This window comes from Conger conger, chromosome 12 (genome assembly GCF_963514075.1).
Source record: "Conger conger chromosome 12, fConCon1.1, whole genome shotgun sequence".
NCBI classification, from domain to species: Eukaryota; Metazoa; Chordata; class Actinopteri; order Anguilliformes; family Congridae; genus Conger; species Conger conger.
Window position 1 is genome coordinate 37,214,963 of NC_083771.1, and position 24,855 is coordinate 37,239,817.

Consider the following 24,855-nt stretch of genomic DNA (forward strand, 5'->3'; position numbering starts at 1 on the left):
GGACCCACAGGGCATACATAAACCAAGGCATGGCGACCCCACCGTAACCGCCCGGCGGGGGCACAACCACAGCTGCCTCCTGTTCGTCCATGTCCCTGTGGTATAACTGGGTGGGTCCTGCCGATTACGCCAAATTTGTCAGGAGCGGGAAAGCCCCCAGCCCCATCCACATTCCGATTATTCTCTTTGCAGAACCCACCCACCACAAGGAGCTCAGGACAACGCAGGTAAAGGGCAAAACATTTTATTGTATTCATTATTAAAACTACAGAGTACGCCACAACCTCGCACCAACCCCGCCCTACCTCACACGTGCACACGCCCTAAAAGATAAAATCACACGTGTCCCACTCAGGCGGGGGGGGTCCTCTACCCTCTCACTGGGGGAATCACCAGGCGGGATCTCACACGCACTCCCAACACGCACTCCCGCACACACACAAAACACACAAATAAGCAAAAAAATAAGGTAGTGAGCCCACACCTCCAGACTGGGTCTCACTACAAAAAAAAGAAAGTAAACCCAACAAAATAACAATTCCCCCCTCCCAGGCCCGCAGCCTCCCACTGTCCTTCGGTCGGTGGCTACTGGCCTGCGGCCCGGACTGTCCTGCTGGCCGCTGCACGGAAGTTCGGTTCCGGGAGAAGAGCCCTGGCTGCGCCTAGCCGCTGGGAAGTGAGTTGGCGCTGGCCCCGGTGCTGGATGTCACTTTATTTGTTCAATAGAGTGGGAGACGGAAAGTTTGTCCGCCCTCGTCAGGGCCTGCCATCTCCCCTCACAGTGTTGTTGCAGTGAAACAGCCCAGCGTCCTTCGGACCAGCCCGGTCCTCTGCGGTGCCGCTCCTCCCCCAACTCCCGCAACGCTCCGCGGCTCTGTCCCGGCGCAGCTCGCTCCGAACGTTTCTCCGTGCAGCGGTACTCCTGTCCGGGTTCGCAGCCATGCCAGCCACCACAACCTCGGAAGACCGCTGTTTATGATAGAACTGGTCACAAATATGCACAAACAATGCTGCAACTTAAAAAATCATACAGTTGTTGACATAAGCTTTATTAATAAAACAGCATGCTTTATTAATGATTTGATGGAATAAACCAAAAATATTTCCAGGTTCCACTATTATTGTTTAATACATTGTGCAAACAACCCTGGCAAAGATGACAGCCATGAGTATTTTCCTATAATTTGTGATAAGAGAACACATTTGGAGGGTTTTATGACCATTCCTCAATGCAGATCTTTTTAGTATCATTGATATCCTTGGGCTACACCCCTCTTCAGTTCAGACCACAGGTTTTTCAAAGGCTTTAAGGATGGAGACTAAGATGGCCATTGCAGAACATGGTTGTTGTTTTTACTTAACCATTTCTGTGTGGATTTTGATGAGTGCATATTTGAAGTCATTGACTAGCTGAGAGAAGTTTCAGCTTCCTATCCTAGCAGAGGCAACCAGATTTTCTGGCAAGATTTCCTGATACTTTGTTCAATTCTTTGCGTCATTGAACTTAAATAGCGCCCCTCGACATTACATTACATTTGTAAGAGCCGTATGCATTTTAGTCATCCATGCCACCAGGGGGTGCATGTCAATGACCAGGCTGACTACAGGTCATGTGGGGTCATGCAAGTTTATATGGGTAATTGTCAGGCAATGCCCAGCTGTTGCTAATAGAGGGAAGCAAACAGTTTTTGACTGTTTTACTCATTTGTGCTCAATTACGCCAGAATAAATCTGTGGCTGTTTATTATGTTTTATTGGTTGCCTGTTACTATTGGAGTAACGGATGAAATGGACGAATATGGACATGGTGAGAATAAACGTCAATTAACATCAAGTGATTTGAGTATTATGTCTGAGTGCACGTCTTCAACAAAGTACTCCTGTTAGCAGCCAGTAGCGGCAGGTAAAGGACTTTGCCACTACAACATTACATTGGCTTGGCATTTGGCAGATGCTCTTATCCAGAGCGATGTACAGTTGATTCGACTAAGCAGGAGACAATCCTCCTCTGGAGCAATGCAGGGTTAAGGGCCTTGTTCAAGGGCCCAACGGCTGTGCAGATCTTATTGTGGCTACACCGGGATTAGAACCACCGACCTTAGGTGTCCCAGTCATTTACCTTAACCACTACGCTACAGGCCAACCACTGGCAGCAAATATCAATGTCCCACCACCATATTCCACAGTAGATATGAGGTGCTTCTCCTTGTATGCATTCCATTTCACTGGCAAACATGTCGATGGTGTATGGCAAAAATGTCTCATCTGACCATAGCACTCTCTTCCAGTTATAACTCCAATTAGGTTGGGCAAACTCACTTTTATTTTATTTACAATAATTGGTTAGGGGTGTCAATCATTTTGTTCAGTATTATTCAGTATTTTCATTTATCATTTATTCAATTATTTTATTATTGCATTCATGAATATGCTCTGTAGTCCAAAACAGCTTCACAGGGTGATAAGTAAAGCATATTATAATGCACTCATAATGTCACGTTTCATGTTTGTCATGTCATGTTTTATGTTTAGTTATTGTCTTGGTTATGTTATTGTCATGTCACGTATTATGTTAGTCTAGTATCACCAAGTTTTTATGTTTCATGTCATGTTATGTTTCATGTTTAGTTGTTGTTACGATTTAATTGTTAGTCTTGCCATGTCATGTTATTTAGTTTATTGTCATATTTCGCAAACTTGTTATGTCACAATTTATGTTTCATGTTACGTTGTACTGGTCATTGATTAGCATACACTTTTTCATGTCTTTCTGCAAATCTTGCATTCCTGCTTTCTCTCTTTCTCTCTTTCCCTTTTCCCTGTCACTCACACCCTAATTGTTTCAATTTCCCTTGTCTACTTACTAATCTACTAATGCTAGATCAGGATTGGGTAATACTAACATTCTAATCATGTGTTCATGTTACCTTACGTTTCATGTGCATGTCATTTACTAATTTACTAATGCTGGGGCAGGATAGATTTATTACTAATGATTAATAATTACCTCGTTAACTTGTCAATCCTCCACACCTGATTTCCATTCTCTTGCTGCTCTCAAGCTAATTGTCTACACCTGTCTTCACCTGCATATAAAGCTCAGGTTCATGTCTTGTCTTTGCAAAATTGTTTGCATCCTGTTTGTTATGAGTAAGTCTGGTTATTGACCAAAGAACTTCTGCTGAACTTCTGTTTTGTTGACCATTGCCTGCCTGTACCATGACTTTGCCTGCTGTTTTTGTACTTCGGTCTTGATTCTTGCACTGTCATCGACCCTGAGCCTGCCTACCGCCTGCCTGTACTTCTGCCCCACTGACAGCTTTCCTGGCTACCGGACTTCTTGCATGGGGTACCGATTACGAGACTGCCTTCTGCCCCGGTACTGCACTTTGGTTTTTTGGCTGGATTTTTTTGTGTATGAACATTGCTTGCTTTTTGACCACGCTCTCTGGATATTCCCCAAATAAAGCCCTGATGGGATTTTATTACACCACTGTTTCTGAGTCGTGCATTTTGGGTCCAACCCCCTACGCACCTGTCTCACATAACGCTCTATGTAATACTCATCAATCCATAATGCCTTTCTGTGATAGAGCTAATGTAAATCGTTTCCAATATTATCTTGCTGACATCATCAATATCTTAACTGTGGTTGAACTGCAATTCACCACTCATTACCAGAAGCATACAATGGTGAATGGATGGGTAATATGCGTTACAGTTTCTTATTTTGGCCACTGTCATGTAAGTGGTGAACAAGAGAGGTCCATGGATGGAACCTTGTGGCACACCTAGAGAATGCTGACTCCATAGCATGAGTCCTATTGGATAAATAATTCTGAAACCATCTGTGATCAGGTGTGAAACCAGATTAATGTTGTTTCAGGATGGTGTTAATGGATAAGAAAGTGTGAAGTTGATTATTTACCAGTGACTGAAGAAACTTTGTGAAACGGGTAATATAGAAATGGGCAATAATTATTTATATCCGTGAAATCCCCACAGTAGTGTCAGACTTCGATACTTTGAAGTTTTTCCATTCATAAATGTCAGGTTAAATATGTTTAATAAGGGCTTCACAATAAATGGTGCTGTATGTCATAAAAGGCCAGGATCTAGTTGATCTTCACCAGTGCTTTTCTTTATAACAATGCTCATTAGAGCATGTATCGCTTAATAGTGCAAAGGAAAACTGGTCCCTGGTACCAGAGAGCCTAATTGAGGAATTAAAAGATGACTCAATTAATCACCTGGGACAGCAGCATGCTCAGTTCCCACAAAGACATTACAAATAGTTTTTTGCACTTTATTGTAAGTTGCTCTGCTAAATGACTGTAATGTAATTTAATAAACATCAGTAAAATTTGGTTGAAAGCATTGCTAATTGCACATTTGTCCATAATGGGGCCAGAATTGTAGTTTCTGTGGTAATGATTTAATGTTTTTTTATAATTTGAAAATGAAGCTATATAATAATCTGATATAGCTGTCCTTGCCATTTGAGTGAACTCTGGGTCAGAAATAAAATCAGCACTAGCAACGTTTCTGAAAAGAAATCACAAATTACACCTTGCTTGCTAAAATGTTAAAAAAAATCCTTTTTGTAATAAAACATAGGTGAGATCTTTGAATTTTCAAGTCTCTGCATTGTTGGCAGTCATTTCTGTTGTTCATAACACAAAGCTGCAGTGTGTGGTGTGTCCAGGAACACTAAGAGCAGAGATTGCATAATGCCTTCCTGTGGCTTTGCGATGACTATAAATTAAGTTGCAACGTACATTTTCCTGGACACCAACACTTGAAGTGCAAACTACAGCCATGTTCTTAGAATTGTTGTTTTTTCTCTGTCTGCACAACGCAGCTGCACAAAATGGTCAGTATCCTCTTTACCATCTTGCCCTTGTTTTTTTGGCTATTTGGATTATCTGTGCAAAGGACATTGGGCTTGGGAAGTTAACTGGAGGGTTTAAAAATGCATACATTGAAAACGGTTTTATAATATGCATTAATATTTATTTTCTAACAAGGGCTGGTAAAGATTACATAATTACGAACCTAATGAATTGCGGAAGACATAATACGCATTTAAAAACAAGAACATCAAAGGCATTTTTGTTTTCATAAGGTTTCATATTGATTTTATTGTTAAGATAAGAAATTGTCATTGGTGTTGTTTACATTTGTAAAACCCCACGCTAACCCAACGACGGAATTTAGCCAGGGCTGAAGGTATCAGCGTGCTTGTCCTTCTGGTGTTGCTGAAAGAATACCAATAGGGTTAAAAATTAGTGGCCCCTATGCGGAGATTCTAGATCAGCCAATAAATAAACCACGATACAAAGGCAGTGGTACCACTCTGCCTTCCGCTCTTTACTGGTCTGGGCTGACCAAGAATCTGCACAATAGGGCCAATACATTCACCTTCGTTTACCTGACTCCATTTTAGAATAATAATTTAGATTAGTTATTCACATGAGGGAGATTTCTTATTGATAATTTTGACTTGATCGCTATAGGAATCCTGTCCTGAGATTTACTCATCTGAACAATCCTCTGCTGGTACCGACGCATGTCACATTGCGCATTATGTGCACGTCTCACGAACTGACGAGATATCTACAGTCATTACAGAGGTCGCAGGAATAGCTACTCTTGGGTTTATCTGTTTACAGCCTAGGGACTCAGTGGGGGTTAATGGTGCATGCTCCTGGGGTTAAATTACTTTACAGCCACATATTGCCACAGTACCAGAGGAAGCCAACAAGCTGACCAGCGCCCTGAGTGACAATGTCAGATTGTAATCATGTCCGTCTTACACATTCATGGATATAATACATTATATTCAGTTCTATATGTAAACGTTTCTGTTTATCAGAGAGAACTGCTCATTGTAAGTAAGGTAACATGCCATAACACTTTCATTGAAGGTATCGAATATACACTCAGTGAGCACTTTATTAGGTATTTATTCGATTTATTTTTTCGGCTTCGGCTGCTGTAGCCTATCCACTTAGAGTTATGATGCGTTGTGTGTTCAGAGATGCTCTTCTGCATACCACTGTTGTAATGTGTGGTTATTTGTGTTACTGTCACCTTCTTCTCAGCCTTGACCAGTCTGGCCATTAACAAGGTGTTTCTGTCTGCAGAACTGCTTCTCACTGGTTTTTTTGTTTTGTTTTTTACAACATTGTTTGCAAACTCTAGAGTTTAGTGTGTGAAAATCCCAGGAGATCAGCAATTTTGAGATACTCAAACCATCCTGTCTTCCACGAATAACATTCCACGGTCAAAGTCACTTTGATCACATTTTTCCTCCATTCTGATGGTTGATGTGAAAATTAACTGAAGCTCCTGACCTGTATCTACCTGATTCTATCCATTGCACCACTGCCACACCATTGGCTGATTAGATTAAAGCATGAATAAGTAGGTGTAACAAAGTAAAAATATTCCTAATAAAGTGCTTGGTGAGTGTACGCTCATAGCAACCAGCTTTATATGAATTGTGCCTTATCTGGCATGTTCGGTTGTTTGTTGCATGTTGTTGACCTTGACATGCACGTTTTTTTTTTTTTACGTCGCTTTGGATAAAAGTGTCTGCTAAATGAAATGTAATTTAATGTAATTTTGATGAATGAGATTATGGACACAATTTTCTGGAATCAACTTGGCGCATTGGCGCATTCACTGGCGATGTTTGAGGTGTACTGGCCACAGGCCCGGTTCAAGAATAACATCACTAAGGATGCATCTGAATTGAGTGGGGGTGCAGTAGTGGGCGAAGACCAGGATACATTTTTGACAATTTTAACAGTTAAATACATCAATCTGGTGTACTATAAAAGGAAAGGAGGCTAGATCTGTGAATAATTGTAATTTAAGTGTATACACACAATACAACAAGTCACAAGGTTTTTGACTTGAAATAGGTTGTTGAGGGCCTTGGAAATACAGACATTACAAAATAAACAGTTCACACCACATCAATGCATTTACCAACTGAATACGACATAGTTTACTGGAAGTCTCTATCGATCTCTAACGATCACTGAGATTTTGGCAACGCTTGATTTTATGCTCAATATTATCATCAGAGTAAAACAATATTTTGGAAACTGTAGCGGGACAAATGAAACTGTGGTGGCCCATTAATGAGAAACACTGGGGTGCACTCGTAGCTAGCTGCAGTGCACACTGTGCTGACTGGCACATCAACAAAACATTTTGTGATGCTGATACAGTATCATGCCCACAGTATATAACCATGTTTTACCAAAATGAATGCTAATGCAGGAACCCACCATTGCAATAATACTTTTGTATTATTTATTTTGCCTCCTCATTTTTACAATTCAATACGAAATTACCTAGAGGGGGTGAGCTCGTTGAACTTGGATCTTTGTTTGTGGTGGAGGCGGTGGTAGTTCTTTTGCTGGTGCTCGGCTTCAACCATTTCAGAATATCCATAGCTAAGCTAATCTCGTTTTCATAACGTTTCTTATTCGCTTGCACCATTGAACTCAAATTGCACATTAAAAAGTTTACCTTGTTGTAGAAGCAACACAAAAATTGTTCGGCAAAAACAGTTCTTGAGAGGTTATGCCAAAAAGCTTGATGTACACAACAAATATGTATGTGAAAACACCTTTGACTCCACAATAGTATTTTCAGTGACATGACCACATTTTATATCAGTGAGCACCTAATACATTTGCTAAACATTTTATTATTTTGAGATATGCTTATAAATAAGGCAACAAGCCAGCTCTTGAATAATAAATAGCTTGTGAAATTGTGCAATGTTGTAAAGGCGAGTAGGGTCCGAGTTGGGTTATAAAAGTTACCCACAAAAGGTGAGATAACCACTCATATTTTTGGAGGGCATCCCAAGAGACAAGGGATACACCCCAGAGGAGGAAGGGATAAACAATTAGCTATTAGCTATTAGCCAATCAAAATGGTCAAAAAGTGTTGTATAATTTAGTAAGCAAAATTGTATGTGTCCTTTCGGAATCTCCGAATGTCCTTTTAGGAAAACTCTAGAGATATTTCTTGCAGATTACAGTTTTTGCTGATCAAAAGGTGATTTGTCCAATGTTGTGGCTGTGGCTCCATTGTCTTTCTAAGCACACCAGGCACAGCCATAGTAATTTGTATCCCAGCTCCATAGCATGCCCTTAGAAAAATGTAGGCATGATTTTCAAACAAAACTCCACTTTCACTGTCCATCAATTCCACATTTAAGTCTCCCCTGCATATGGAAAAAATGTTCTGACAGTACATTCCGAAATAATTATTTGACAGAGATTAAAGTGCTTTCAACACAAATTGCATCATTCAGCTTCAAAGGGTTAAGGGGGCAATTACTTTTTTACATGGGTGATATGGGCGATATGAACTTTTTTTCATTTAATAAATGGTATAGTAATTTTAAAAATGTGCTTTGTGTCTACCCTTTGTTCCCTTTGTCTAATTATATTTTGTCCAAAACTATTCAGTGTAACACATACAGTTTGCAATAAATGCGGATATCAGAAATACATATTCACAACACTGTAGCAGTGGATGTGCACTGTTCTAGCAAAAATGAGTAGAGCTATAAAAAGCTGATCACAATACTTGAAAAACATGCAATAATGCCATGCTTTTTTAATCATTGCAGATGGTCCTGGTCCCGGAAGTTTTACAGGTGAAAATCCGGTCAATAGTAGTATCCAGCCCCTCAATCACTGTAGGGGAGAGGACACAAAGGTCATCAAAAAAGAGGCTGAACTGTTCCTGACTGGCTCTTTGCTGACCATGGTCATCCCCAGCATCTACGTTCTGGTGTTCATCATCAGTTCTTTTGCTGGTGCTCGGCTTCAACCATTTCAGAATATTCATAGCTAAGCTAATCTCGTTTTCATAACGTTTCTTATTCGCTTACACCATTGAACTCAAGTTGCACATTAAAAAGTTTACCTTGTTGTAGAAGCAACACAAAAATTGTTAGGCAAAATCAGTTCTTGAGAGGTTATTCCAAAAAGCTTGATGTACACAACAAATATGTATGTGAAAACACCTTTGACTCCACAATAGTATTTTCAGTGACATGACCCCATTTTATATCAGTGAGCAAATAATACATTTGCTAAATATTTTATTATTTTGAGATATGCTTATAAATAAGGCAACAAGCCAGCTCTTGAATAATAAATAGCATGTGAAATTGCGGAATGTTGTAAAGGCGAGTAGGGTCCGAGTTGGGTTATAAAAGTTACCCACAAAAGGTGAGATAACCACTCATATTTTTGGAGGGCATCCCTAGAGACAAAGGATACACCCAGAGGAGGAAGGGATAAACAATGAGCTATTAGCTGTTAGTCAATCAAAATGGTCAAAAAGTGTTGTATAATTTAGTAAGCAAAATTGTATGTGTCCTTTCGGAATCTCCGAATGTCCTTTTAGGAAAACTCTAGAGATATTTCTTGCAGATTACAGTTTTTGCTGATCAAAAGGTGATTTGTCCAATGTTGTGGCTGTGGCTCCATTGTCTTTCTAAGCACACCAGGCACAGCCATAGTAATTTGTATCCCAGCTCCATAGCATGCCCTTAGAAAAATGTAGGCATGATTTTCAAACAAAACTCCACTTTTACTGTCCATCAATTACACATTTAAGTCTCCCCTGCATATGGAAAAAATGTTCTGACAGTACATTCCGAAATAATTATTTGACAGAGATTAAAGTGCTTTCAACACAAATTGCATCATTCAGCTTCAAAGGGTTAAGGGGGCAATTACTTTTTTACATGGGTGATATGGGCGATATGAAATAAATGGTATAGTAATTTTAAAAATGTGCTTTGTGTCTACCCTTTGTTCCCTTTGTCTAATTATATTTTGTCCAAAACTATTCAGTGTAACACATACAGTTTGCAATAAATGCGGATATCAGAAATACATATTCACAACACTGTAGCAGTGGATGTGCACTGTTCTAGCAAAAATGAGTAGAGCTATAAGAAGCTGATCACAATACTTGAAAAACATGCTATAATGTTTTTTTTTATCATTGCAGATGGTGGTGGCGGAAGTTTTCCAGGTTGGTCAAATGAACCCATTAAAATCAGGGGGTCTGGAAACACTACTGAAAATCCGGTCAGTAGTAGTATCCAGCCCCTCAATCACTGTAGGGGAGAGGACACAAAGGTCATCAGCAAAGAGGCTCAACTGTTCCTGACTGGCTCTTTGCTGACCACGGTCATCCCCAGCATCTACGTCCTGGTGTTCATCATCAGTTTCCCTCTCAACGCTGCCGCCGTTTTTATGTTCTCGCTCAAGGTCCGACCCCAAAAGCCGGCGGCCATCTTCATGCTCAACCTGGCCACGGCCGACCTGCTGTTTGTGCTGCTGCTGCCATTCAAGGCGTCCTACAGCTTCAATGGCAACAACTGGGTGTATGGGCCGGCCATGTGCAGTGTGGTCACCGCCGCCTTCTACTGCAACATGTACTGCTCGGTCCTCCTGATGATGAGCATCAGTGCCGATCGCTTCCTGGCCGTGGTCTACCCCATTAGATCGCTGGCCTGGCGCCGCCGGAGGAACGCAGTGGCCGTGTGTTCTGCCATGTGGCTGCTGGCTGTCGCCGGGGTGATACCCATCCTCCTGTCCAAGCAGACCATGTGTCTGCCTCAGCTGGGCATCACCACCTGCCATGACGTGCTGGACCTCAGCGAGGAGCGGAGCTACTACCTCTACTTCTTCCTCACCTTCTCCTATGCGTTCTTCTTCATCCTCGTTGTTACCACTGCCTGCTACGTGTGCATAATCCAAGCCCTGCGTCGCACCAGCGGGTCAAAGCGCTCCAAGAAGACCCGGGCCGTGGTCATGGCATTCACGGTGCTGACGGTGTTTGTGGTCTGCTTCACCCCGTCCAACGTCCTCCTGCTGGTCCACTACTCACAGTTTGCCGACCAGCACAGTGTCAACTCCTATGCTGCTTACCTGGTCTCCGTGTGCATTGGCAGTGTGAGCTGCTGCCTGGATCCGGTCATCTATTACTATGGCTCATCTCAGTGCCAGAAGAACATCGCCCGGCTCCTCCACTATCAGGCCCCTCCAGCGGGCTCAGGGTCTGGAAGTCCTCCCAGGGCACCCAAAGTGATGAAAAGTGATGAAAAGTGAAAAGTGATAATGTGCTCTTCTTTTGTTAAGGTATGTCTGCACTTTACAATGTGTGTATTAAGCTTGCTTATGCTGTAGACTATGATATAGATTTTACTTCTGAAATTACTGCATATAGCTGTCTTTTCTAGGCATCAAAATGATCCAAAGTGATGAGTTTTGTATTTAAATGTGCACATTGATAGCATGCATAATTGTACATTAAATGATTAATAAAGCACCTACCTTTCAGTGCTTTGCCGTTTTTTTACTTGTTGGAATTGTGTTGCTATAGAAAATTGCCTGAAAGGACTGTGTAAGATTCAGCTGTTTATTCCTCAATGGATGCAGCGGATAGCCGCGAGGCAACAGCTTATTATAGTGGTAAAAATCAAGTGTTTATTCGGACATACACAGCATATACTGTATGCAATATACGCTTTACAATATGTAAACACAATGGACATTAAATTGTTGCAGAATGTAATGTTTAAATAGATCTATATTATATAAAATGTCTTAATCCTTAAAATGTGTTTTCCATGTACCTTTCTTTACAGAAGATGGCACCAAAATCCTACTTTTCAAATGATGCCCGTTAATATATACTTTTATTCAGCCGTTAACTTAATGAAAAAAGAAGTTGTGATTGTGAATAAACATAAAAAATTGTATCTAATATATTTTAAAAAGTTGATATATTTATCATTCAGCATTAGGACCGTTGATTCCTCTGTATGTTGATACTGAGAAACCTGATGTACCAATAGTGTTCTGATTTTAAGGAGCAACAGGCCTTGGAGCTCCAAAGCCAAGATTTAGAAAGAAGTTAAATAGTAACCTATATGCACTGAATGCTTTGAGTTGCTTTTCCGAAAGCATTTCAATTGAGATTAAATGAGATTAAAATTACCTCCTATCCTGATCACAGTAAATGATGCAGTAAAATTAGCAATTGCTGAGGTGTGATTGCTGAGGTAAGGCAGTATATAAAATGTCAGATATCTTTCTGCCTATCCATTTTCTTATCCGCATGGGTTTTCACATTTCACATTCCCTCCAGTTTATTACAAGCAAAGTCAAGTAAAAAAAAAAGAAACATGGCATACAGTAAAATGTATTGTTGAATTTTGTATTTTAAAACACACTTATAATTGTAACCGTTACATGAAAAAGCAAGAACCAATTCTATACACACACAATAAAGATCATGATAACAGATGGGTTCTAAAATCATAACTCATAATTTTAAGAATAGGTTCTAAAATCATGTTCATCATCAAAGAAATATGACAATAAAAGCATTATATTAATGGATGAAAGGAGACGGAGAATTCCTGTTTTCCATAATGGGAAGATAGAATGATAGAATGGAAGAGCATTTTTTATTTTTTTGCTGAGTTGTGTTTGTTTAAATGTCTGTGTTTTTGTTGGCTTTGGGGGTCACATTGGGTATTAATGCTTCATTCTTATAGATTACGAGATTATTGTACGCTATAGTCAATCTGAGTGAGAACACAATACTTTTGCTTGCATGACCTTTAAAAGTATCAACTCATCTTTGATTAGATAATTATATATTTCATACTGAAATTAATAAATGCTTATTGTCTAATTGGCTACATATAACCACCTTTCAATTTCATCATAATCTATCATTTATTATTGAATATACTGTAAGCAGTTCCATTAGAAAGTACTTCCTGATTTCCTCTATTATTTCATATTTGTCACACTGAATGGTCTGAGATGTTATGACAAAATGTAACGTTAGACAACGAGAAATAGAGTAAACACAAAACACATCGCAAAACCTCACACAGCTTTTTGTATTGTCATAATGCAGCTAAACTGTGGTGTTCTGCATTCATGGTTTCTTTAGTTTTGACATTATGACAGTACGATGCAGTTGGCTACATACGCAGACTAAGGGATGCGGAGAAAAATAGCAGGTTTGAATGAAAACAGTCAGGTGCGTAATCCAACAAACGGGTAAAAGTTAAAAACTGGTTAGACAGTTCTAAGGAAGCAGAAATACAGAATCAAGAATCCAAGAATACATCTGAAATAATGAGACAGCGGTCGAAATCAAGAAATGAAATGAGGAACAGGTGAGAGGAATTAACGAATGACAATAAGGAAGTCAAAATAGGGAGTGAAGTGAGTCACGTGAGAGAGAGAGAGAGAGAGAGAGAGAGAGAGAGAGAGAGAGAGAGAGAGAGAGAGAGAGAGAGAGAGAGAGAGAGAGAGAGAGAGAGAGAGAGAGAGAAAACAAGGACTGGAGTGAGAGCACAAAGAACATAGATAAAGGAGAAAAAAACTATATTAGGTCACGGACGTGACAATAATGTTACTGTACCACCTTGCAACATAGCTATTGGCTGAAAGGCAACTGAACTGCTTTCCCCAAAAAAGCTTGCAGGAAGGTTTAACACAGTTGTGTTTTAAAGACAACTGAAATGTGCACTCTTATCTTAAATCAATTATTCTATTCAACATGAGTGCTACCTTATTTCATTTTTTTCCTGCTGAAAATATAGTGCCAATTTATTGATCGTTAATACACTCAGGGAACCATTCTGTGAAGTGCGAATCCCCTAGACTATCCAGTTGTGAATCAGATCAATGAGGCGTGGTTGAGAGTAAAAAAAAAAAGCAAAGGTAAGTGTGGTCAGAAGTCATGTGAACTTCACATCAGCAGGTGTCTTCACTTCCTTTGACTAGGTGGATGAGTGTCGTCTCACATTGAGATAAGTTCTCAGAAGTTTGTTTTGTTATTTGAAACGACGATTGTTTCTATACAGGGAATGGGAGTAAACATGATGTATTCGACGCAGCTAACTATACTGGTTTTCTGTTTGACGTGTGTTCACCTATCAATTGCTGCAGATGCAGATGGTAAGAGTTTCTTTTTTTTTCTTTAAGTAGGCCTACACCGTTTTAGTATACAAATGAAATCCTACAAGATACAGTTATCATTGTTTTTATAGTAGGTACGATTTTTAGTTATTATTATTGGCCAGGCCTATTTTAAAGTTGTCATAGTTTGCGATATTTCTTGGAAAGCTAATATTCTCTAAAATGCTAGGCCACTGTTTCTGTTGTAGACCTGCGGTACTGTACGCCTATCGTGAGTGACACTTACGTTCCGGCATTATCTACGTTTAGAAACTATTGGGGGATTTAGACCATTTTCCAGAAAACATGTTTTGTCACTTTTTTTATGTAGCTATAGTCAAATAACAACATATAAATCACTAACAGAAGTTTGCTTTAATACGATTTTTAAAATGATCCATTTCCATCTTCTTGTAAACATTCTCGTTGGAGCGAAACGCATTATCGTCTGCACAACTTGGATGCGGGTTACGGTATCTGCTTATTCAACAACTAATATTTGGTGTTACAGTACAGTACAACTAATGAGTAAACCGGGACAAAAAATGTATTTATTCTAAAATATTCTGAATATAAATTCAATATGTAGAGATGCACAAAACCGAAACCGACTACAACTAAATGTGAAACTGTGTAGCCACGGGGAGGCATCATGGCTCATAGGTAATTTTGTAATACAAACTTCGCATTTATGCTTAAGATGAACTTTATTTTCAAACTTTGATATTACTCTTTCTTTAACGCCAACAAATGGTGCCCCTTTATTGACTTTAAGCATGCATGCACAACCACATGGACCAGACTTTGTCATATTGCCACAGGATACTTGCATTTTCCTACCTTAGCTTTCTGTGACTGTTAAAATGGAAGCATCAATTGTTTTTGCCATAACATTTTAAATCTTATTTCTTTAATACTTTTATATCCAGTTTGGATGTACTTGTATGATTCATATTATAGATGCTTTGAAAATGTGTTTTCCATAACGATTTGTGTTCTTTTTTTTCTCCAAAGTAAAAGGATATTTGCCTGAAAGTGAAACTGAAGAGGGTGTTTATCTAAACGCTCCTGCAATCCAAACACTTGAGAGTCCATTGACAAATGTCTTCCTCCCAATTCTGTATATCATCGTGTTTGCTGTTGGTGCACCTACCAATGCCATGGCCATTTGGGTCTTCCTCTTCAGAACCAAGAAGAAACACCCTGCTGCCATCTATATGGCAAACCTGGCACTGTCTGACCTCCTGTTTGTCGTGTGGATCCCACTGAAAATTGCCTACCACTTCAAAGGAAATAACTGGATCTTTCCCGAGGGGCTGTGCAAAGTGTTGATTGGGTTTTTCTATGGAAACATGTACTGCTCCATCCTCTTTATCACCTGTATCAGTCTACAGCGATACTGGGCCATTGTCCATCCCATGTCTGTTCACAGGAGAAGGAATCAAATAGCCATTGTGATTTCCATCACTATATGGGCTGTAATTTGGCTGGCAACTACACCGCTCTATCTGTATGACCAAACTGTCAAAATCCTCCACCTTGACATCGTCACCTGCCATGACGTCACCAGGAGAAGTCAAGCAAAGATTCCTGCGGGCTACTTTATCACCATGGGGATTGTGGGCTTCATCATTCCCTCCATAGTGTGCATAGTGGCATATGTCCTAATGCTCAGGGCTCTGAAAAGCTCCATGACGGATAAGCATATTGGTCAGAAGCGAAGAAAGGCCATCGTCCTGATCATCACTGTCCTCGTTCTGTTCCTGGTGTGTTTCGCTCCCAGCAACATCATGCTACTTGTCCACTACTCCCTCCTGCTCCGCGGTGAGGTGAACAATGGCTACGGCTTCTACGTCACCACGCTGTGCCTAGCAAGTCTCAACAGCTGCCTGGACCCTTTTGTTTACTACTTCATCTCAGAGGAGTTCCGGGACAACGTGAAGAACACCCTCCTGTGCAGGAGCAATCGCACCGTGGAGAGGATGCGAGTCTCCTTCAGTGCACTAAAGTACTCTAAGAAGAGCAGCACGTACACATCCGAGTCTGGCAACACGCAGAGCACTAGCTGCTGATGTGAGGCAGGAGACCGTTCTTAGACTTCAACTCAGGTCACGCTTCCATTGTTTTTATGTGTAAACAGTCTTCCAATTTGTTGGTGGCTCTTTAAAAAAAAAAAAAAAAAAAAAAAAACATTTTATAAAACTGGCACTGGCATTTTCTTATTATTTGTGAGGCCCCCTTGGAAGTAAGAGTGTCTCTACAGTTTTATATATAATTTATCTTTGCGTTACACTTTCTGGTTTCACCATGCCCTCCTTCCACAGTGGTAATGTGCACATATTCAAGTTGCCGAGGGACCTTTTACTGTTACTCCGCAGTTTGTTTGTAGTCACCAGTGTACATGTTAAAAGCACATTATTTATATTAAAAGACCAGGTGTATATAATCTTTATTTGTTTTTGTACATGAACTGATTTTTCCTCTCTCTTTTTATTTCTTGCTCAGAAATATTCAATATATTTTTCTGCAATTTATTTCTGTTCAATAAAAATGCTTTCCATGTCAGTGTTAGTCTTTATCAAGTTCAATATCTGAAGCAGCATATGGTAATATTGGCATCTTTCGGGACATTGCCTAGTTTGTCAATGTGAACTAAAGGCATGAACTAAAGGAACACCAGCATCATCACTGTTTTGTATGTGCCGTAGTAGTTTTTTTGCCTTTAAAACCTTTTTGTTTAGGGCGGCCTGTAGCTTAGTGGTTAAGGTTCGTGACTGGGCCCCGCAAGGTCGGTGGTTCGATCCCCGGTGTGGCCAAAAAATAAGATCCACACAGCCGTTGGGTACTTCAGCAAGGCCCTTAACCCTGCATTGCTCCAGGGGAGGATTGTCTCCTGCTTAGTCTAAATCAATAGATAAAAGTGTCTGCCAAATGGCATGTAATGTAATGTGATATAATTCCATTTATTTCACCCATATGAAATAGTATTTCACTGAGAGTTGCAAAGTGCGATAATTTCTGACTTTCTTCACCAGTGAAATAATTTTAAGGTCTAGGCCAGTAGAGTGGCTATCTTTTTTTTTTTTTTTTTTTTTTTTTTTTTAAACCAACTTATTTGAGTTGTTTGATGGCAAGAGAGTATTTAAGCTGAACCACTTAAATTGCTAATCTAAAATCTTATTGGGTATTTGTTTACCATAACATTTAGCCTTACTAATGCAGTGTCTTTTTTTTATTCCCTCATTCCCTGATTACATACTTGTAACAACAACAACAAGCTGGTGTTTACCTAATAAAGTGCTCACTGTGTTAAAAAGATCTTTCACCATAGAAAATGCTGGGGTGATTGCCCGGTAGTTGCCTTTCTGGATGATCCGGTATTTAAATTGGTTGTGAATTTGGAACCAGTCTCCATTATTTTCCCTTCAGTGAGTTTCAATGAGAGCGGAGGACACTGAGGCACCGGGCAAAGAGAAAATGAGAGGTCTTTGTAAAGGGAGCTTTCGCGTGCACACGCCCCGTTTGCCGGAACTTTCTGAGCACCTGCTGCCAGACACTGACTCATCAATGTGCTCGACAGCACCGAGAATTTTGCAATCTGCCCTACTGGGATGCACTCTGCTTTTCTTTATGGCTTTTAGCACGTCTCGTAAGCCTCTTCATTACTCATCAGCTTGTTTTGTTTACCCCAGTATGTAAGGCTCCTTTGGTACACATTTTAAACTGAAATATTTTCTATGTGAACTCTCTCGTTGTGGAAAAACCAGTATTTCAGGTCCTGTTGTTCATGTTGTATAATCATTACGCTAGCGTTATGGAATTTCATGCATGCATACTTTCTGCAGAACTTGTTTGTGAACATAAAATGGTGGTTTTGGTTGGCTTTGGCCAAAAGAAGAGCTAAAAAAAAAACAATGGAAGCCCAGTTACTGCCAGGTGTCTGTCTCTGTATATACCAGCCTATCAGAGACATGCATATTGCACCATATTCAAAAGGCCCTGCAACCACACATTCTAAATAAAGAATTTGGTGTTGAGTGAGACTTACAGGAAATGTAATGCAACTGCATGGAAAACTACAGAGCAGGTATGTGTTCTTGTACTGTTTATAGGTGCTCAGTGAACACTTTTTTAGGTATTCATTATAAGACTTATTTTTATTCTGCTGCTGTAGCCTATCCACTTAGAATTTTGATGCGTTATGTGTTATTCTGCATACCACTGTTGTAATGAGTGGTTATTTGCCTTACTGTCACCTTTCTGTCAGCTTTGACCAGTCTGGCCCTTCTCTGACCTCTCCCAGTAACCGCGTTTCTGTGGGCAGAACTGCTGCTCACTGGATGTTCTTTTGTTACGCACATCATTCTCTGCCAACTAGAGACTGCTTTGTTTGAAAGATTTGCAGCTTTGCAATTTCTGAGACCAGTTTCTGAGACCAACAATCATTCCACGGTCAGTCACATTAATCACATTTTTTCCCAATTCTGACATTTGGTCTGAAAAACTGCTGAACCTCTTGGCCATGTCTGCAAGATTTTATGTGTTTAGTTGCTGGCGCATATTTGCTTTAACAAGCTGATGTACAGGTCTACCTAATAAAGTGCTCACGTACTGTATATGAAACTGGTCCTTTCCGTCTCTTTTTCAGTGAGAACATGCTTCATGTCTGTACTTGCCATTCCGCTTGAATAGTTTTATTTCCACATATAAGGATGACAAAGAAGCCTTTATTGTGGGAGGGAGCAGAAAATTATTGTTTCTCTGTTAGTGTGCTTGGCATAAAGAGGACAAATGATTGATCAGTATTGGCATGAAATACCGCAACAGGGTACAAATATCCATTTGGAACCACAGTGGCCAAAGACCAGCTGAAGCTTTTTGATTTTTCTCATATAAAATGCATAACTGCCCTAACTGTCACATGACTGTTTCCTGTGTTTTTTGTTGTCCAACACTACTTCTGATTCCCTGCATTTTAATTTTAGTAAATTGTTTTGTGGCTTAAAGTATATTAATCAATAATTTCCCATTTTAACCCATTTTAAATCAAATCTAAATAAAAGTAGATTCACATTCTGTAACTGTAGCTTTTGTGGAAAAATTATACATTAAAATATGAGAAATGTAGACATTTCATTGGAGTATCCCATTAATAAATTCAGTTTCAAACTGGGTTGAGATTTCCTTCCACCTTATTTTACATGTTGGTCGGTAAATAGTCTGTACTATAAATGCCCAAATAGATGATTACTGACATTAATTGAACAAAGCTGATGATCCAGCCACCTTTGCAGTCCCATATTTTTTACATATGTAAATTTGTCTTACAGTAATGAGTTTCTCATTTTTAGAAGGATTATTTCCCCTTGACATATATCACAGAACGCTCAATACATGAAAATGTATTGCTGCATGCAAAACTATTTATAGTACAATGTAGTTTAAGAGAGTAAATAATCGCTCTTAACATCAAAGGAGTAATTTTTTTAAAAATAACAGATTGTTAAAATACTGGAATTGCAATTGTGGTTGAAACAAAAACCAGCATACACAGGGGGGCCCAGGATCGACGTTGGGACCCACTGCTATAAAGGAACAAAGAGCAGATTCCATTACACCAGTGGTCCCGACTCCTGGTCCTGGATAGCTGCAGCGTGCGCTGGCTTTTGTTGTTACCGAGCACTTAACTTACCGAGCAATTAACTGCTTTAATTGATCAATTAACTCACCTCACCTGGTTTCTTGAGTCTGAATTGGTTGCTGATATTAAGGCGTAAACAAAAAACAGCACACCCTGCGGCTCTCCAGGACTAGGAGTGAGGACCACTGCGCTAGACAATGAAAATACATTCCGTAATTCTAGAAGGCACTTTATTCTTCAGGAAATCTTAACTAAAAAAAAAAACATACTGTATGAGCCAAGTTAGCACATATTCTTGGGAAGTTTCTTTTTAAGAATATGAGTGAACAACGGACGATGTGGTCCCTCCTAACCAATCCCAGTGGGAGAAGAAGGGGGCAAAGTTAGTGTTTGGCTTCTGATGGTGGGCATCGTGCTTTACCGACCCTCCCCACAGGCCAAAGGGGACCAGGTTATGGAGGGACCAGGGGAAGTCATAGCCGCAGTGGTCATCAGTGGAGATCCAGATGTTGAAGAGCATGAAGCCCCATGCAGTCAGACAGTGGCATTGCAGGAGTATAGGGTCCACTGTGGTCCAGAAGCCTACAGTGATGAGCTCCCAGGCAGACAGGTACTGGGTGACCAGACTGAAGGGCTCGTTATATTGGTGATGAATGGCATGGAAAGTCCGGTACAGCCAGACAATCTTGTGATGCAGGAGGTGCCATAGGTAGTACTGGAAATCAAAAAGGATTGTACAACCCAAGATACCCAACAGGAACTCTGAGAGACTGGGCGCTTCTTTGGGGAGTGGAATCGGGGGCCTCCAGAGCCACTGTCCCACTGCTGCTGGGAAGATGTAGATCAGATGGTTGTACGTGGTAAGGCCCAACGTCCTGCTGATATCCCTCCAGGTGATGGAATTTGCCGGGTGGATCTTATACCTGTTGATTCTGGGACAGTTGGTAGCTAAGATGTCCAACACTGTGAAGACTGCTACCAGGAAAATGTATGTGGACACAGACAGTAGAACAGGGAAAAGAGGTGACCTCAAGGTGCATTGGTAGTTATCGAGGAGGTGGTCCCATACAGGCTGTAGCACTGATTTTTCAGGAAGTATAAACGTCATGTTGGCCACGGTGAATATCCCATAATAAACACTGCTAGAGCTGCCTTCTGTCATTTTAAAAAGGAAAGATGAGAAAGTAGTTTAGATATGAGAAAGTCGTTTCGCTTGCTTTCTTCAATGTTGTTTCAATGTCCCATTTGCCAAACTGGGCTTGCAATCTTGTTTTATGCACTTCTAAGCACCACCTCCTTTTTGAAAGCTGTGGTAATTTTCTGTGAAGGCTTTTTCATCAGTGTGAGAACCCCAGCCTCCTACAATGACCCTCTCACACCCCCAGCAGACACTGACCTAAATACTAGTGCTCCTGCAGCTAGGAAACAGATTAGAAATGAACTCATTTTCACTGTCGTATAGAAAAATGAAACCCGGTCATTTCAGACACTTTCAACTTATTTCATTGGGGCTGCCATGAAAATATCCGGTACTTTGCCTGTGGCTTGAATCTGAAGCAGTGATGAGTGATCAATATACAGATACACGAATAATTACACACATACGTTTCATTACCATTTCTGAAGTGTCAAATAATCCTATGCAGCTGCCAGCCACAGCCAGTCATGGCCTGGTCCAGATTTCATACCACATTGTGGTGCCAGGTCACACATTAGAACAGTACCTTAAGGGCGCTATGTGCCACCCAGAACAAGTGCAATGCAGTTCTAATGAACACTAGGAGGCACCATATACCACTTGGCACTTACCGCAATGCTACCTGGGTCTGGTGGTCCAGCCATTGTTGTGTATTATTGAACCCAGCTTCAAGCCTGCCCCTTTGCCTTTGCCCGTCCTTCCCTAGATGCGTTCCTACCCCCAGTTACTGTACATTACTGGCATTTGACCAACCCCAGCCTGTGGGTTGCATTTCTGTATCGTACCTGGTGTCATTTTTAATTAGTTATATATCAGACCTGTTTTCACATACTGTATGACCTGCTGTCAGATTGTAATAAACCATGTGTCACTTTCAAATAGAATATGATCTCAGAGCAGTTTTCACATCAAGCCTGATATCAGTTTACATCAACTGCCAATGACTCCAGAATTATTGGTACCCTTGATAAAAATGAAGAACAAAGGCATATACACAGATAATCATTTAGCTGTTATGTTCAAACATATGGGATGATTTTATTCATCATTAATCATATATTATGACTATATGATCTTATTTCAATAATGAATGGAATTATGAAGTAATCTCATTTTTTTCTGAAAACCATGGGTGTTACATTGTGTTAATTATTTGCACCCCCAAAAAGTATTGTAAATAAAATAAAATAAGGTGCAATTGGCATTAAACATAATTTAGTTTCACCACAGAATATCAAAATCTGTTTTATGGTTGCAAAATTGCCAGGAAGAGGGCACAAGGACCCACAGATGGTGAGGAAAATGGTGAGGCCTCACAGAACCCAAGGACCACATTAAGCATTGCAGAGATTGGTTGTATTTTGGGATCACCAAGTCTCAGAAAGAACCATAAAATGCCACCATGCCAACTCTTTGACAGCCTTTACTGAGCATAATTGACAAAACCAAGCATCTGGAGTTTGCCAAACGTCATTGGAATTATGACTGGATTAAGGTGCTACTGTATTGTCAGGTGAGACCAAAACCTTTTGGCCATACACAGCATTGACATGTTTGAATGCAAAAGTGGAAAATGTACAGTGGCTTCAGAAAGTATTCTGACCCCTTCACTTTTACTTTCAATAACCCATAATGACAAACTGAAAACATGTTTTTAGAAATTTGTGCAAAGTATCGAGACCTTTAATTGAGTACTTTGTGGAAGCCCCTTTGGAAGCAATTATAGCTTCGAGTCTTCTTAAGTAAGTCTCTACAGGCTTCGCACACCTGGATTTGGGCAGTTTATTGGGCAATTATTGAGGCCCCTGTGCTCCTAGGAATACTCAAAGAAATGTTTTTTTTTTGTTTTTTTTTGACTGGGTTTTCTCATACTGTTCCCACTGTCAAATATGGATCGTTCATTGATGTATCGGGGATGCTTTGCTGCCCGGACACTATTTAAGATCAAAGGCATCATGAATTCAATAAAGTGCCAGGAAATCTGGTTGTCTCTGCTAGGAAGCCAAGGCTTTGTCATTTGTACAATACATTACATGCCATTTGGCTGACACTTTTATCTTACAGTTGATTAGACTAAGCAGGAGACAATCCTCCCCTAGAGCAATGCAAGCTGAAGGCCAAATGGCTGTGCAGATCTTATTGTGGCTACACCAGGGATCAAACCATCAACCTTGCGGGTCCCAGTCATGTACCTTAACCACTACGCTATAGGCCACCCCACTATATGTAGATATTTCAGCCAGGCAATGACTCCAAACATCAAAATCCACAAAGAAATAGTGAAGTGAAAACAGCATCCATGCTCTGCAATGGCCATCTCAGTCTAAAATCCCATCAAAAACACCTGTACTCTGAACTAAAGAGGGCAGCCCATTAGCACAAACCAAAGGATATCAATGGCCTTGAATATTTTTATTATTTGACTTTGGTTGATTCCATTGAATCATTAATAAAGCACACTTCTTTACACATTTTGGAAAATGAACTTTACATCAATCACAAGTATTATCTTTTAGTTTACAGTATTTTACAGTATCTCTGTCTCCCTCTCCCTCTTCCTCTTTCTCTCTTTCTCCCTTTCCCTTCTTGTTGTGCCCCATTGTAGGCATGTGCTTTGCAGTTTGTTGTGGGCTAGGCTGACTATAAATCATTATACATCACTGAGTTATTATCTATAAACTAGTTCAAAGGCTGTTATTGTTATGCAGTATTACTCTATAGTCGCCTTGGCATACTGTGAGGGCTCATTAATCACTTTCAAAATGTGGTTTGTTTGGCATAAATAATAAGGAAGAGAGTCTGGCCAAATTGTGTGTGTGTGTGTGTGTGTGTGTGCGTGCTGACACATGACCCCCGGAATGGCCCACAATTCCAGTAACTCAATCTGACTTTGGCGGACACCCAATCCATCCATCCATTATCTAGCCTGTTTATTCCTGGTCAGGGTTGCAGGGGGTGCTGAATCCAATCCCAGCAAGCACTGGACAAGAGACAAGAATGCACCCGGACAGACTGCCAATCCTTACGCAGTACACACACCATTCACTCGCACACTCATACCTAGTGGCAATTTAGACTTTATAATTAACCTGACCTGCTAGTCTGGACTGCGGGAGGAAAATGCAGTACCTGGATTGAACCAAAACAACATAGAGAGAACATACCATATTAATATTGTTTAAATCTGCTCCTACCATCTTAAACATTCAGTGAGCAATACACTAAACAAACAGCTAAACATTGTATTTGTATATTGTATACCCAGGGAGCCACAGCACCAAAAGATAGAGATGGGTAGTTTATTATACAACCAATGTATGCAACTAGAGATTATATATCATTTTGTTAGTTACAGTGGCACATGCCGAATCCCTATTCCAGATCCTGTAATAATGGTAAATTACGTAGGCCTATAAGTGTTTGGTGTTTGTTTGTAACTAATGCAAGCTTAGCATTAGTTTTGTACAGCCTACTGTTAAACTTTATTTGAAATGTGTTTGTCATGGCAGGACAAAATGCTAGTTTAACCTGCTGAAAACGCCTTTTCTGAATATTCTCTTAATTCTTGTGCCTAAAAAGCCACTAGGTGGCAGAAAAACATTGTGGAATCAGTCCACTGGAGCAAAGCTGGAGAATAATCAATTGAAGGGGCTATCTGTGATACCTTCTTTACAGTTCTGTGAGCCATACATAATCTTCTGTAATTATGTGCAAATGTTATACAGTTATACATGATGGAATTAGATGTTCTTTGAGTAAGAACAATTGAAAACAAGAGAGATTGGATGAGTATCATGCATTGTTCTTGACCTCCATGATGCCTACGGTAAGATAAAATATACTTTAAGATAAAAAGTGTGCTGTAATAAATCCATTTAGGAATGGCCATTTGTTAAACAAATAGAATTAGGAAGTAATTCTGCTTAATTCTGTGCTTGTATAGCAATACAATCTGTCATATTTTTATTATTATT

At 40.1% G+C, this 24,855-nt stretch overlaps 3 protein-coding genes across 3 annotated transcripts; 2 read left to right on the plus strand and 1 right to left on the minus strand.

Annotated features, from left to right (window-relative positions):
* The first annotated feature begins 29 nt into the window (after window positions 1-29).
* On the plus strand, window positions 30-11,226 carry LOC133141584 (proteinase-activated receptor 1-like). Its single transcript, XM_061262149.1, has 4 exons — window positions 30-43; window positions 553-676; window positions 783-916; window positions 10,175-11,226. Exons 1-4 carry the CDS (start codon window positions 30-32, stop codon window positions 11,163-11,165), a joined length of 1,263 nt encoding a protein of 420 aa, XP_061118133.1. The 3' UTR covers window positions 11,166-11,226.
* Window positions 11,227-15,046: 3,820 nt separating this feature from the next.
* Window positions 15,047-16,607, plus strand: LOC133141585 (proteinase-activated receptor 2-like; the record flags this gene model as incomplete). Its single annotated transcript, XM_061262150.1, has 1 exon — window positions 15,047-16,607. A coding segment is annotated over one exon (1,068 nt), but the record flags the coding sequence as incomplete, so codon positions are not given.
* A 2,119-nt stretch (window positions 16,608-18,726) lies between these two features.
* Window positions 18,727-20,913, minus strand: ch25hl2 (cholesterol 25-hydroxylase like 2). The gene has a single exon (XM_061215578.1). It carries the CDS (start codon window positions 20,843-20,845, stop codon window positions 19,994-19,996), a length of 852 nt encoding a protein of 283 aa, XP_061071562.1. The 5' UTR covers window positions 20,846-20,913; the 3' UTR covers window positions 18,727-19,993.
* Between the last annotated feature and the right edge of the window lie 3,942 nt (window positions 20,914-24,855).